The sequence below is a fragment of the Candoia aspera genome, chromosome 11, assembly GCF_035149785.1.
Source record: "Candoia aspera isolate rCanAsp1 chromosome 11, rCanAsp1.hap2, whole genome shotgun sequence".
NCBI classification, from domain to species: domain Eukaryota; kingdom Metazoa; phylum Chordata; class Lepidosauria; order Squamata; family Boidae; genus Candoia; species Candoia aspera.
In genome coordinates, this window is record NC_086163.1 from 7,374,934 (window position 1) to 7,389,988 (window position 15,055).

The 15,055-nt window shown below is 41.3% G+C and overlaps 1 protein-coding gene across 1 annotated transcript in view; it reads right to left on the bottom strand.

Moving 5' to 3' along the window:
* Window positions 1–756: 756 nt before the first annotated feature.
* GAN (gigaxonin) overlaps window positions 757–15,055 on the bottom strand; it is a 30,992-nt gene continuing 16,693 nt past the window's right edge. Inside the window, exons 7-11 of the mRNA XM_063312987.1 lie at window positions 14,429–14,578; window positions 9,444–9,580; window positions 7,957–8,085; window positions 5,262–5,371; window positions 757–3,723 (exon numbers count right to left, since the gene is read on the bottom strand). Of these exons, the coding sequence (XP_063169057.1) occupies window positions 3,542–3,723; window positions 5,262–5,371; window positions 7,957–8,085; window positions 9,444–9,580; window positions 14,429–14,578 (708 nt within the window). The 3' untranslated portion in view covers window positions 757–3,541. The remainder of the gene's footprint in view (window positions 3,724–5,261; window positions 5,372–7,956; window positions 8,086–9,443; window positions 9,581–14,428; window positions 14,579–15,055) is intronic.

Sequence of the window (15,055 nt, forward strand, 5' to 3'; positions counted from 1 at the left end):
CTAAAACCATGAATCACACTACTACTGGTTGTCTCGGAATGAGACGGTACTTGCAAAAGTTTAGGATGCGGTATTATTTTGGGTAAAACCCAACAGAAATTAAAAGAAGAACCACCAAAAAACCCAAGACTTTTAAAGAGGAAAATTAAACACAGCAAACATTTATAAAGCAGTATGGGAGACCAAACTTTCCTTTGCCCTTTTCTTCTTAAATTGCTTCTCCCCAGCAGAAACAGAGAGACAGAGGACTGATTTTGGGGGAAATCTCTTCCTTTTACATCCACACCCACACCGTCCTCCTCCTGCTTTATAAATGTGAGGCAGCAGCAACTTGATTTAAAGATGCAGATTGACTCACTTAACAGCTAGTTTGGTCCCAAGACCACATCAGGAAAATATTCCTATAGACCAATGGAAAACCTTTCCCTGTGAATGACAATCTTACCAAAGGCCAGCAACTGAATTGAACTAACTAAATGTACTTGTCCTATGGGAGTTCCTCCATGAAGGGCCTTTTAGTTTATAGAATGACACCAACTTAACTTGTTTTGGGATGCAATTTACTTTTGCAAGCATCTACTAGTCATATTTGAACTACCCTTCTGCCCAACCAGGGGACTTGTACCCCTTAATGCAGTGCTATGAAGTTACTTTGCTGTAGTTGAAGCACCTAAGTTATCTCCAAAGCAAAAGTTCAAAAGTTGGCTTCTAGAGAAAAAGAAAGAAAAATACCCTATTTAGGTAACTGCAGATTTCCTTCCTACCCTTGTTTTATTAGCAAGGAACTTCTATTTAATATTTTACACAGAAACTAATCCCAAGCCCTTTGAATTCTCAAGGAAACCAATAAAAGATCCTGCCTAACATTATTAGGTTCAAAAGTATGGAGTCTTGCTTCTGAAGCAGGTAGTCTAATGTCTTACAGATAAAACATGGTGAAAGCTTGAGGTGGGGCAGCAATCACTTCCAAGCATTAGAGGAAGACTTGTCTGGGGAAGGAGAGAGCTTTGGGTCAAAGGAAGGAAGAAAAAAAAAAAAAGCTAACTCTTCATTGTGCTCCTGCTGAGGACTTCCAATGGAGGGGAGACAATTAAAAAAAAACATCTGAATATAAAAATGGCAGACTTGAAAATACAGCAGAAATTTTCTATCCAAAATGAGAAATTGTGCCAATAAAAAGGGGATGCAGAATACTGTATGGGCAATTGCCTAGCATTTAGCATGTTTCTCCAAACTAAGCAGGCAACACACACATCTCTTCTTGTCAATTCTTTTATGCTCTCAAATAAATTGTTCTTTTTTTGCTCCCATTGGAATGGAATGATGTTGGAGAGAATCCCATGGAAAGACAACTTATAAAGACCCAACTGGATGGTTCTTTAGGTTTTGGATGTGAGTACACCAAGAGAGCCAGAAGCCACTCAAGAGAAGCCTTGCAGACCTTTTGTTGCGTGTGTCCTTGAAGAAGCCCTACGCATTAATCTGCAAGGCAAGGTGGGTGGGGATCGTGAGGAGGAGAAATAGTTGGCTATGAAGAAAAGGACACGTATTTCACTAAGGCAGAGAGAACCATTAGGAGACTTTGGGAGAAGGTGGAATGCTCCAAGGGGCAGCTTTCCAACTTTCCACAAAACTTCTGACGTTGGAAAAACAAAACAAAACTTTGGAGCTGTATTTGCAGCCACTTCTTGTGACTTAAATGTGTGAAATATATCCTTTATCTAAATGTTACATGATGTGATTTCTTTTAAAAAAGAACAAGATCTGGCTAACCCACAGAGGACATGGTAAGCATGTGCTTCTGATCTGAAGACCAGCCCTCAACAAATTTAATGGGTTTCATATCTGTGAGCAGACACAGAGGAATGCATAGCAAATCTCTTCTCTCGACATAAGCACAACTTTATAATGTGCTTAGTATTTGATTTTGAACCCAGATATTATAGTCTTGCTGTTGTGTACTGATTACAACCTTCCTGTCAATATATGGATTTCCTAAGATAAGGTGGGGAGGATGTGGACCTCCATATTCTGGGACCACAACTGCTGAAGCCCCAGCCTTCAGCAACGAAGGATGATGGGAGCTGTATTTCAGGAACATCTGGAAGCCACCTTTGTTCACTCCCTGCTCTAAGACAGCAACAGAAATTCCACTGGATTCACATTACTGTAAACATTTGGCCCAGTAATATGCATTACTGGGGAAACACGCACAACGGAAAACAACGCCATTGTTGCAACAACACCATTTCTAGAATCTGCAGTGCAGGACTACAGACTATTACAACTGTGTAACCCCCCTTTTCTGCTTTTAGATTATAGAGCTTCACTAACAGCGTAACAAAATAACATTTAAGTAGAAAGGTAAACAGTATTGTCACTAGCAAATTATCTATATTTTAATTAAATATTAATATCTATGATCAAAAAATAAAACTAAAAAATGGAAAAAAATAAAACCTTCACTGTAATTGTATTAACAATATTCAGCACAATTTTCTTAGAAAGAGGTAATTTTTACACCGTTTGATCCCAATATAATTCTCCAGACAGTGTCTGAAATGTATTAATAGTTTCACCCGCCCCACTCCGCAAGAAGATTAAAAATGATCTTCTGCCTTTCTTCCCTTTTTTCTGTACTGCCACCATTACAAATATTTTCACTCCTGGAAACCTGCAGCATATTTCGTTCAAGGTGTCTGGAAATATCCCCCTTGCATTATCATTCTCCCACCCCCCCCACCCCCAAATATATGCTATCTGCCCCAGTCATAGTAATGTATGGCACTTCTGAAATTCATCACCACCCATCTCATTATTTGAGACCCATTACTGAGATCAACAACGGCTGCAAGGTGATCCACAAATAACAAAGACCTCTGTAATATTTAGTTCCCTTTCTTAGTATAATGCTTAGCTTGGTTTAGTTCAGTCCATTGAATTAAAAAAAAAAAAAGATTCCCAGGAATGAAACAGTGAACAATGGCTTACGTATAATTCTGTCCTTTCAGGCAGAAGCCTCAAATTGCAAGGAAATCTGTGAAATAAAGGTTCAGTTGCCCATTTTTCTCCTAGTGGAGTTGAAAGTCTCTTTTGGCATCACAGAGAGATGGATTTTCATTCAGTATTTCTTGTACCAGCAATGCTTCCCAAGGTCAGCACAACATTGTTACTCACAACCATTCCCCCTTGGGGAAAACACATCCTGCAGATGTCCTCCCATTTCAACAGGTTTCCTTTTTTTACACTATGGTTCTTCATTGGAAGCAAAGGAATGGTCCCAGCAGCATGGCTTAATATATTTAAATAACTGGACCTCTTGTTGCCTCCCTGACCATTTTTTTCAATCTACAGCGAGCCGCTCCAAACAAGGGCCGAGGCTTAAGCATTTAAGCAGTTAAAGAAAAGTTAGAACGGTTACCATACCAAAGCCAAGCATACTGTTTAAATGTCTGCTGTAAGATGTTTGTTTCTCCATTATATAAAGCTATATCATTACAATGGACTTTCTTTAACGCTCTTCCCGGCTGCGTGGAGACCGTCAAGGAGAAGGGACCCGGATGCGGAACAACCCCTGCTGGAGCTGGAGACGGAAGAGTTTGCAGTTGGCTATGCGCAACGCCGCGCATCCGGTGCGGCGAAGGTCTGATGGAAAGAGGGGTTTCGTAGGGTGCCATGTTCCAGTGCTCCTTCTGAATTCTCGAACGTAATCGTAACTGGTACCTGTCAAATGGTAGTGTTAGTTTGAGAAGACAACGGTGTCTCAGAAACAGCTTTGAAAATGAAAAGCAAAACTGAATTCAGTGGCAATGCGTTCAGGAAAGAAGCATTTGGCATCTTTTACAAAAGTAAGCAAAAGACCTAAATAAAGATGAGAATCACATTTGTAAGCTAACTTGGCTTTAAAAAAAAAAAATCTTTCCCTTATTTGCCATTAACACTGATAACACCAGAAAGAACTAATTATTAAGGAGTATGGCACTGGAAAAGGGCAGGGCTTAAAAACGAAGTGGACCATTCACAAGTGAGCTATTCACATCCCAAGAATATTAATTTTGTATCTGCTTTTGAAGTGTTTATAATAAAAGGTTACCTAATGATAAAAGAGTAAGATTGAATTGCTTTGTCTCTTGCAAAGTGGCTGGCATTGAGGCATCTCAACTAGTCTTCTGGGAAGACGCCAGATGCATGGTTAGTAATGGAAGACTACGAGGCGCCATTTTATGACATAACTTCTAATGATCCTGTTTATGATAAGAGAAACACACACTGCATGATTCAGTAAAGGCAGTCTAAATTCAGCTGAAGGTTTTCCAGAGTCTGTTAGCTCTCTGTGCCAACCAGATGAAGAATGCCAGAAACCAGAATCCACTGGCAGAAGTATCTGTTCTGAGCTTCCAAATAGGTATTGACCAACGATTGTGATGAACATAAAAAACCAATGCAAATCCAGTGGCATTTTCAGCTTCCATAATTGGTACAAATGAACTGGTCATGGTAGGAATGATCACTGGCTGTCTCCTTCCTGAATGATACTCAGCTAAAGGCCATACCACTGGAAACCATTTGCTTGGCTTCAAGACTGCCATGGCTTCTTCTCTACAATGAACTGTTAGTGGATTGGTTTGGTTTTTGGATAGCCCAAATTGTATTGCTTTCAGTTTGATAGAACAGGTCTAGGGTATCCCTAGAAAGGGGACAACAGGATGAAACATCAAGATGGAAATATTTTAAACATTTCTGTCATCTGCTTCCCTGCTCTAACTTCAGAAAAGGATAAATTTACACATAATGCTAATTAAAAAAAACAACAGGGATGGTTGAATAAATCATAGTGGCCAGATTGACCTATCGTAGTAAACCCTAATTATGTGTTCCCAGCCCGTACTAAGCCAAAAATAGATGAGCGACATTGTGGCTTACAATGATATGTCAAAGAAAGACAGACCGGCCTGGTTGTAAGGATGGAATATTTAACACGTTGATTAAAGGCAGCGCCTACAAATCAGCATAGCTTTCCAAAAGGCACTTAGATGGAACACTAATGACCATCTTTTGACCCAGTTCATGACATATCTGCAGCTTGGCCACAGAAGAGGAGTTTAAATTTTTAAACAAGAAAATAATTGTGTTTCACACATCCCACAGTACTACTAAAACGTAAGACGCCCCTTGGGAGGTTCTACAAGCCTATCTTGTAGCAATGGGATACATGATTTAAAAAAACAACACATAAGTATGTTACCTGTTTAGCCACTAACCTGTATCAAGATCCCCAATCACATATATGCTGGCCCCAATGGGCACAGCTCCATACACAAATGAAGAACTGGCTGGGATGCATAAATTCTGATCACTCAGATAGATCCACCTGCATAAAAAGGCAACATTGGGCGGGTGAAAATTTGCTCAGCAATTACTAACGCCCAGAGGACACCTAAGAAAAAAGTATCTACCCCACAAATATTCTCATATAGTGCACAATACACTTATGCTCCTTTGTAGGATTTTAAAACTGATCTTACACTTCACACCGAGGTCGCCTATCCGCTGGACAAGCAGAGAGCTATTAACAAAATCCTTTGCTTACACGCAAGACATTTCATGTCACAGCAGACAGGTGCGTACAGCTTTTATAGAATTTGCAGCCGAAAGCACCAGAAACAGATTACGTACTTCCTGTTTTGGTCAATGCTCCCCTTTTTGTGTGGGGAAGTTAACATTTTATTTAATAGCTGCCAACATTCATATGCTGGGTGAATCAGTGACAGAATGCAAGTTCTGTACACAGAAGGTTTGCAATTCAAACCTTTGAATGCACCTCCCGATCAAAGTTTTTCAGGAAGCACCTCTGGAAAATATTTCTAGCTTGAAACTCAAAGAAGTGCCATTAGGTACAATAAACAGGGCTAGACTAAGCTCACCAGCAGCATAAAGGTAGTTTAATACAATAATAATAATAATAATAATAATTGCATTTGTTTTCATTACTTGCTTACAACAAGTAGCTACAGAGCCTGGACAAGATTCTTTTGAAGAACAGAATATTCATCCAAGGGCCGACCCAGTCATGAGACAGGGCGACATGGCCACCTCAGGCAGCAGATTTGGAGCATTATCAAAGGGTAGACATTCTTATTTGTTGTTGCTATCTATTTTATGCCATATTTTACTGGAAGTGGTCCTTGTGGAATTGTCTCTCACCTCTGCTGAAATACCTGGCCTGGCCCTGAATATTACATGCCCTGACCCAAACGGTGGAAATTGCAATGGGCAATTCACCGCTCCCCCAAAGTCAGGCGGTGAAGTATCCTGCATCAATTCTCCAATATTTCTACTTGAGACCATGTGTTTTGAAACGAGAAAATGTACTGGTGCAGGGTTAAGGAGATACCCATCTGTGAAGTTACACTTCCAAAGGAAAGTCTGGAATTCAACTACAATGAAACACAAGAGTCACAACACAGAAGTCAACTGAACAATCCACCAGAACAGAGAGAGCCAGATCTCTTCTAATAAGTTAGTAGCCATCTTCTTGAAATCCTACAGCTCACAGCATCTTTTATAGCAAGAAGCAAAGGCTGCTGAAAAAAGCTACCAACTCTGTACAACGGCACCCTCTTCTGGTTAACAGAGATGTAAGCTGTACTGCATTTCAAAACAGATGCTGTGATCGTGCCGCCAGCGCAGGAAGTTTAAATTACATGATGGTTTTGGTGCCACCATTCCTATGTTCAACATTATCATTTCAAGTATAACCTACTAGCGTTGTGCAAAGAATTCAGAGGAGCATGAAAGCAACGGGGTCTTTTGAGAGGCCTGACACAGCTGCTTTGAAGGCTGTCTCTGGCTGTCTTTGGGTGTGTGCCAATGCATGGCCGTTTCATTTCTCTGGCAAGTTTGAGGGTGTAAAGGAATTTAGATCTGACCTAAGCCATTCATGAGTGTCTTGGGCAAGAGAGCCCAGAGTCTGGAGACAGAAGGGAGGATTGGGAAAGAAATTCAAAATAAACCCGCATTGAGGTTATTTAGTGTGAGATGGGGCACAGAGAAATTTGGATAGGCTTTCAAGATTCTGCTATTATGCCCTACAACAGTGTTTCTCAACCGTGGCCACTTTAAGGTGGGCAGACCTCAACTCCCAGAATGGCTGGGGAATTCTAGGAGTTGAAGTCCAAACGTCTTAAAGTAGCCAAGTTTGAAAAACACTGTCCTACGACAATGCAGCAACAGTCCAGGAATCCCTGCGGGGTGTGTTTCTTAACCTGGCTGACAGAGAGGAAGAGTTGACTATGAATCCTCAGACCATCAGAGACAGCCTTCAAAACCGCACATGAGCCTTCCAAAGGTGGCAGCAGCTTTCACGATCTTTGCTTGCACTTCACATGTGCAACTACCGAATGCTTTGCACAACCCTACAAAAGTAAGATCTGGAATCCATCCGATTTATAAATCACTGTAGGTTTAGTTGAAAAGTCAAGCGGGCTGGGGTAAATTAACACTCCCACCACTTTCTTTCTATGGGGTGGGGTTTGCACTCAAGATGTACTAATGCCACAAGATGCATTTTCTCTGAAGGGGAGGAGCCTTAGCAATTATTTGCTCCTCTTGCCAAGGGTCCAGGTTTCAAGCCAGCTGAAGATACCAAGTGACAAAACTGGAGAAGATGATCTGCAGAGATAATCAATCAAAGAAGACTTTATTGCAGTGTTTCTCAACCTTTGAAGATGTGTGGACTTCAACTCCCAGACTTCCCCAGCCATTCTGGCAGTTGAGGTCTGCCCACCTTAAAGTGGCCAAGGTTGAGAAACACTGCTTTATTGGCTAGAGGGAGAACAATTGGCAATTCCCCAGGTTCGGTCCTGTTAACGCTCTTCAGTGAAGCTGCCAGGGACAAAACAAGATAATAGCCAACTGCTTAGAAGTATTAGTCTCTGTTATATAGAAAATGGTCACCTTTTAAATTCATCGTGGTAGAATTCAGATTTGCACGTCACCATCTCACTGGTTTGATTATCGTCCCGGCTTCTTACTCCACCAAAGACGTAGAGCTCTGAAGCAACTCCACATGCCACGGCCCCAAATCTGGAAAACAGTTGAAGGTGATGAATGTAGGCTTGCACATGAACTCAGCACATCCAATGTTGTCCCAGCTATTTTGCCCAATCCCACACATGCTTTCGTAGGAGCCCTTCCTCAGCAGTAAACTCCTCCCTCTTGTTCTCTTGCATAGCTCACATTATCTTACAAAGATGCTAGCTGAGCATTTTTTTTTACTTTAGCCTACGGAATCTCATTAAATAATTTCATCATTTTACTGTTTTAATGTTACTATATTTCATTGTATTTTATTGAATTCTTATGTTATGACCTGTGGTTACAACAATAAACTTCACTATTACTATTACATTGAACTGTCTAGCCATTCTTTTTTTTTTTAATGTCCACAGTAATGTTTCTGGCCATGGACTAATTCATACACTATCTCAGTGGCATGGAAGTCAATTTCCATTAGAGGCTGAACACTTTATCCCTGCTCACTTGTAGCCCTCGGAGACAGCAGGAGAAGTGCTTGCCCATCCTACTTCGTGCAAAATAGAGAGCCAATCTGAATGTATGGAAATTGCTAACGTGCGCTTTTTGCTCTCTAAAAAAATGATAACCGTTACGATCAATCACACAGAGCAGCTGAAGAAAACCATTCAGTAATTCCACAGTGAGAGCCAGTGGTGAAGGCACCAGGCTAGAAACTGGGAGACCGTAAGTTCTAGTCCTGCCTTAGACATGAAGCCAGCTGGGTGACTCTGGGCCAGTCTCTCTCTCAGCCCTAGGAAGGAGGCAAGGGCAAACCACTTCTGAAATCTGGCCAAGAAAACTGCAGGGACTTGTCCAGGCAGTTGCCAGGAGTCAACACTGACTCGGAGGCATCTCCCAAAAGTGTCATAGTGTGGCAGGACAGTATCTTAGATAGTGCAGCAGGGAATAAGCATAAGTTAAATATGTAAATGTGGCTTTTTAAAGAGCTTTTAAAAGTAAAAGAAGAATTAAAAAATCCTAGCCAACCAAGATGCCATTCGTTCGTTCTCCATCGATCATTTTATTGTAAACCGCCCAGAGTCCCCCGATGGGAGGAAATGGGCGGGGACAAGTTAGATAGATAGGTAGCCTGCAAGGAAATACAGGATGCTAGTCTACTGTCAGTTTAGAGGTAAAAATGCCTTTTACCAAGGACAGGGAAAGACAAAGTCACTCTACCCCCTGCAGCAGACTTCTTACTCATCTGAACAGAATTTTCAGTCACCTATGTTGACTAGATTAATGCTTAAATCCAATACTGATAAGAAGACCCCAGGTTTAATCTGTGGAATGTTGGATGGTTTGAGATTAAGTAGAGGGTAGATGTGCCCAGTAATCTGGGCAGTAAATCTTAATATTCTACTAACCTTCTCTCTTTTAGTGGGCAGATGGCTGTCCACTGCTGAGTCCTTGGGTCGTAACATTCCACAGACTCAAAGAGCTTGCCGTAGGAACCGCCCCCCATTGCATAGATCTTCTTTTTCATAGCTGCATAGCAACCAATCTTAAAAATGAAAACGGACAACATCCATTACACACAGTAAGGTGCAAGTCACTCTGCAGTAATGACAGAACGAAAGGCAGCAGCACAACAGTAACACAAATAATGAACTTCTAGAGGGAAAGGGGAAGTCCTCCCACACATTAATCAGCAGATCGATAGAAGATTCCATCCCTGATGCAGTATGAAGAGACAAACAAAGGAGTCCACAATATAAGTGCTTTGAGATCTCGATCACTGTCCGCAACACACGAAGGGAACTCCATCAAGATGGCTGTCCTGAAATTCAGCTTTCCTCTGTATCAGTTTAAGGGTTATTTCTCTTTCGGTATTGCCTGGAAAGAATTTGATCAGCTATAATACGCTCTAAGGCAGGGTTTCTCCGCCAGGGTTCCGTGGCACCCTCGGGTTCCACGAGAGGTCACGGGTTCCCTGGGAGATCACAATCTATTTAAAAAAGTATTTCAAATTCGGGAAACTTCACATGAAAGAGCTAAGCTTCATTCTTTAATTTTAGTTTAAGAACCCTGTCAATGCATATAGACAGCCCCACCCATGAAACCAATATAATAATCTTGTAACTTCTGGCCTATCTTGGAGACTGAATGTGCAGGGGTTCCCCAAGGCCTGGAAAATATTTCAAGGGTTCCTCCAGGGTCCGAAGGTTGCGGAAGGCTGCTCTATTGTATTTCGTTCTTATTTTCTAAAGGCAACACTTGCATCTTGCATCACACTATGTTCACATAACATTTTACCTTCTCATACCATGAAAAAAGAGAAGAGAAAAAAGGCGTGCAGGCAAATCTCTGTTGTGACCATTGTAAAAAACGCAACCTTGCTAGGTTATGACCAGGATTTTACTCCTTATGTCACAGCCTCCTAATGTTTTGAGCAGTCTCGATCTTTTGATTGATTTATCAGGCTCTGGGGCCTCCTTGCAGCCAAGTTGGCAGGATACAGAAAAAAATGTGCAATGTCAAAGCTGCAGGAGAGGTTGAGGTAGTATTTCTGCTTCAGACACAATAAAGAAACAGACAGGTGTTGCTTTGATAAATGAAACCAGCAGGTGTTTCCTCAGGAAGGTAGCAATCCTCTGAACTATTTAAAGAACAGTAAATCTGGAGACAACCAGCCTGTTAAAAAGTGCCTCTTGCTTTTATTCCCTTCTCCCACCTTGTTTTATCAAAAGTCATACGGGATGTTGGAGACCAAGGCTTCAGATTATTCCAAGGGATGGCAAAAATCTGTACAGCCCATCACAGTAAGCAAGACTTGGCCAAGCTCAGCATTAAGTTATCTAACTACACTTCCACCAGCCTTCACTCAGCTTCCCAAAACAATTCAGCTTCCTGCTTTTGACTATTAAAACTTTTATATCAAAAGGGAACAACTGGTGCTCCCAGAACTGCAGGACCTCAAAGGCTGCCTCAAAAGATCTTCAGAGTTGTTGCCAAAACAATGTTTTAAAGCAATAGCAAAAGAAAACTAGTAAAGGAACAACTAGTCAGGAATTGTAATAGGGACATTTTGATTAATTTAAAATACCAATGAAATGAAGTGGATTTCTTGGCATGGCTCCAACGCCTTTTGGAAGGCAGCCTTGTATATTATTTTTTTTCAATTTTTTAAACTTTTATTATTTTTTAAATATTATATTGCTCTACACACAACAGCTTTCTCATTCATTTATCAAGCTATCCCAATTTAAAATTTCTATAAATCCTCATAGGTATTCATTACGCCATTTATACAACAGATAAAATCCTGCAAATCCGAGTAGAATGATTTCCCACCGTCATTCTTTAAGTGTGAGAATGTTATCAGAGTCCTTCTTAAACAGGCCAATAGACCAATTCTATCATTCCATTTTTCAGGTGACAGCTTATTCAAATATTGGTGGGCAAGACTTGGTTTAGCTGCTGGAAGCAGGTAAAGAGTTACTTTTGGATTTATCTTGCATGTTAAAGGCTTGCATGTTATTGGACCTCAATAAAGAAAAGCTGCACACCCTTGCTTTCTAGCTTTGAGGACTGATACTTTCTGCCAAGGAGATGGTGGACTCCTGATTTGATAGGTTCAGGTGGAAGCTAGGCAGCCATTTGCCTGACGCTTTGCTCTGGATTCCTCTACCTAGGACTGGATTCCATGGCCTACATGACCCCATGATTCTTGAACCATCTGCACTATCTGACACTGCCTAGAGGCTGAGATAACTTTCAGAAGCCCACTGGCGTTGCCCTCATCAGATATGAAGCTCACTCTTTGGAACTCCATCCTCAGCATCAACTGAAGAACTCTTCTGGAACCACTAAAAGAGCTACCAAGTATGACCTTTCTGATGCAACTCTTAAGACAGTGTTTAGCTGGTAGTTTTGAGGACTTTTTAAAGAAGAGCTTGTACTCTTCCTCTGGTTTCATTTCAGTTTTAGTGGCTTTTTAAAAGTACTTGTGAGAAACATTTGGATCCTCTTTGAGGCCGAAGAACGGGGAAGAACCACACAAAGAGAACAAAATAAACCTCTTCCTCTTATTTTTTTCTAACTGGCTGGGCGAGGTCTTTCATATGAAACTATTACTAGCATTCCAAAAGATGTTATAAAACCTGACATGGCTGTTAAGATGGTGGGAACAGATGTGTGTTGAAATGAGGCAAACACTGAAAGCATTTCCCTTGTTTTGCTTAGGATGACCCCCTCAAAACAATCAGGGGCATGAATTGCCCAGAAGGCCCATCTGCTGAAGCTTTAAGCAGCTAACAGAAGCTCTGGCCCCAGTCTCTACTTCACTTTTTTCAACATGACGATCAGCAGCCAAAACATCCTTTTACAATATTAATATATGGTGTAAAACCTTCTGGCAGCTGCAGCAGCTCCATCGACATGGAGGCTTGGATATTACATCGTGTTTCCTACTCTATCCGGCAGTCCAAGGAACATTGGGTTTTATTTGTTTTTTTTGAAAGGTAAGGGAAAGGGAGAGAACTGCTGTGAAAATGAGTAAGATCTGTTGCAGCATAATGGCTCTCAGTGAGATATATACTTACACAATCATGGCTTTAATTCAACTGGAGCCCTGAATCCACTAAATGGAGTTGGAGCACTTTCACATAGAGCTTTGATGCTGTGCCACTGTGTTCCTATGAGGTCTTCCCCCTTGGGCAGCTGATTGTCTTTTGAGTCAGCTATAACTATAATTTCTATTTCGCTATTTGCAATGCTGGAGCTCAGCACTGGGGCTCAGGATGAGGTCCTTTTACCATTTGTAGGAAATTTTACCTTGTTACCTGAACTCCAGGTTTTCTAGTAGGTTTCCCAAGCACCCAAGGGCCAAACCTAGCCCTAAGCCTTCTTGACAGTTATGCAACTTCTCATTTAAGACAACGACGACGACAATGGTGCTCCACCAAGCAGCAGACACCAAACCTGCATGGCCTACTGTACCACCCTGCATCTGGACTCCAGCAAGCCATTAATCAACCTCACCCCCACCCCCCAAAAAAACCCTCTACACTGCACATGGTTACAGCTACCTGCACCTGGCTGAAAAAAAATCATGTCAATATCCTAGCTTTCAGTAGGAGTTTAAATGCAGGAAAAATGATGTCTTTATGGCCAGAATGCTCTCCCCACTTGTCCCAATAGTGCTGCTGTTTTGCAAAAGAGCCAGAAAGGCAAACACAACATTTATACAAATATCTCTCCCGTACTGTAGGGGGCAAGATCTCTAATATAGAAAAAAGTAATTCTGTTTGGTGTAGTGGTTAAGGCACCAGGCTAGAAACCGGGAGTTCTAGTTCCACCTTTGGCACAAAGCCAGCAGGGTGCCTTGGGCCAGTCACTCTCTCTCAGCCCTAGGAAGGAGGCAGTGGCAAACCACTCCTGAAAAACCTTGCCAAGAAAACCGCAGGGACTTGTCCGAACAGTCACCAGGAGTCAACATTGACTTGAAGGCGCGCACACACACCCCCCCTCTGTCCTAACCAACCGACTGGCTGAAAGGGTTACCAAGAAAAGTTACAAGATATTCTGAGTGCATTACATGATATCAATATGCACAATCTTTACAGTATCAAGCCAGGGAAAAATCCAGGATTTCTGGGACTAGTGAACGAGAAGCATACAACCAGGAATTGAGAACCTGCAGCCCTTTGACACAGCTGGAGAACTATTCTCATCATTCTTGAATATTAGCTTTTATGGCTGGGATTTATGGGAGTTCGAGTCCAATAACATCTGGATGGCCATAGGTTCCTATCTTCAACGAGCCGATTAAGAGACCAAACCCCAATTGGTACTTCTAGTCCCTAATCCAAAGTTGCAGCAAGACAAGTTTAGGGATTTATTTAATTATAAAGCCAGCCAACTCATGAGGACTCTGGGAAGCTTTATAACTGTGATTTATAATAAATAAATTCCTCAATCAGTACTTAATTTTCCTTTATTTCTTCCTCATTGCTTTTTCCTTCTTGTGTCTTGTTTATTAGATAGTAATGCTTGCAGAACAGATTGCTTTGTTTGCTTTTAAATCTGCGTATTGGCAATTAGTACATTTTGGGCACTTTAAGACAATGTGGAAATAAGCCACCAAGACATTTAAAACTTAATTCAAGTGCATCTTTTTTGAAATAGATTCTTGTGGGTTGGGGAACAGTACAGGAAGGGAAACTGAGGAAATGATAGCTTACTGTTTTGTATCTCTATCGCTATAATTGGTAAGTCTTTAATAAAAAAATATATCTAAACCTTTAAGTAAACAAAAAAAAAAATCAAAGAGAGAAAAGGAGCGTGGAAAAAGCGATAGTTTCAGAAAGAAACATGACCATCTTGCCTTTTCCTTTTGCTTGCCTCTTACCTTCCTAATCATGGTTAGGTCTGGTTGCTTTGTCCATGTCCTATTATAAATATCATAGGACTCCATAGAGATGAGCTCCTGTTCTCCATCCTCACCTCCCAAAACATATAACACTCCATCAATCTCGACCAGACCAAAGTTGTGCCGTGCCTATTGGAAATATGTGACGTAAGAATGAAATCTTAATCATAGTACAAGTAGTCCTCACTTAACAACCATTCATTTAGTGACAGTTCAGACTTACAACAGTGCTGGGAAAACTGACTTGCAACCAGTCCTCATACTTATGACCATCACACTGTCCCCGCGGTCATGTGATCACAATTTGGGTCCTTGGCAACCAGTTCACATTTACGACCGTCGCAGCATCCCGTGGTTATGTGATTGCCATTTTTGACCTTCCTGGTCAGCTTCTGGCAAGCAAAATCAGTGGGGAACCCTGTGATTCACTTAACAACTACATGGTTCGCTTAAAACCTGTGGTTATTCGCTTAACAACCACTGCAAAAAAGGTCGTAAAACTGGGTCAGATTTGCTTCACTTAGCAGCCAAAATTCTGGTCCCAATTGTGGTTGTTATGCAAGGACTACCTGTACAATTTTTGTTAGATTACAATACGAACTATGA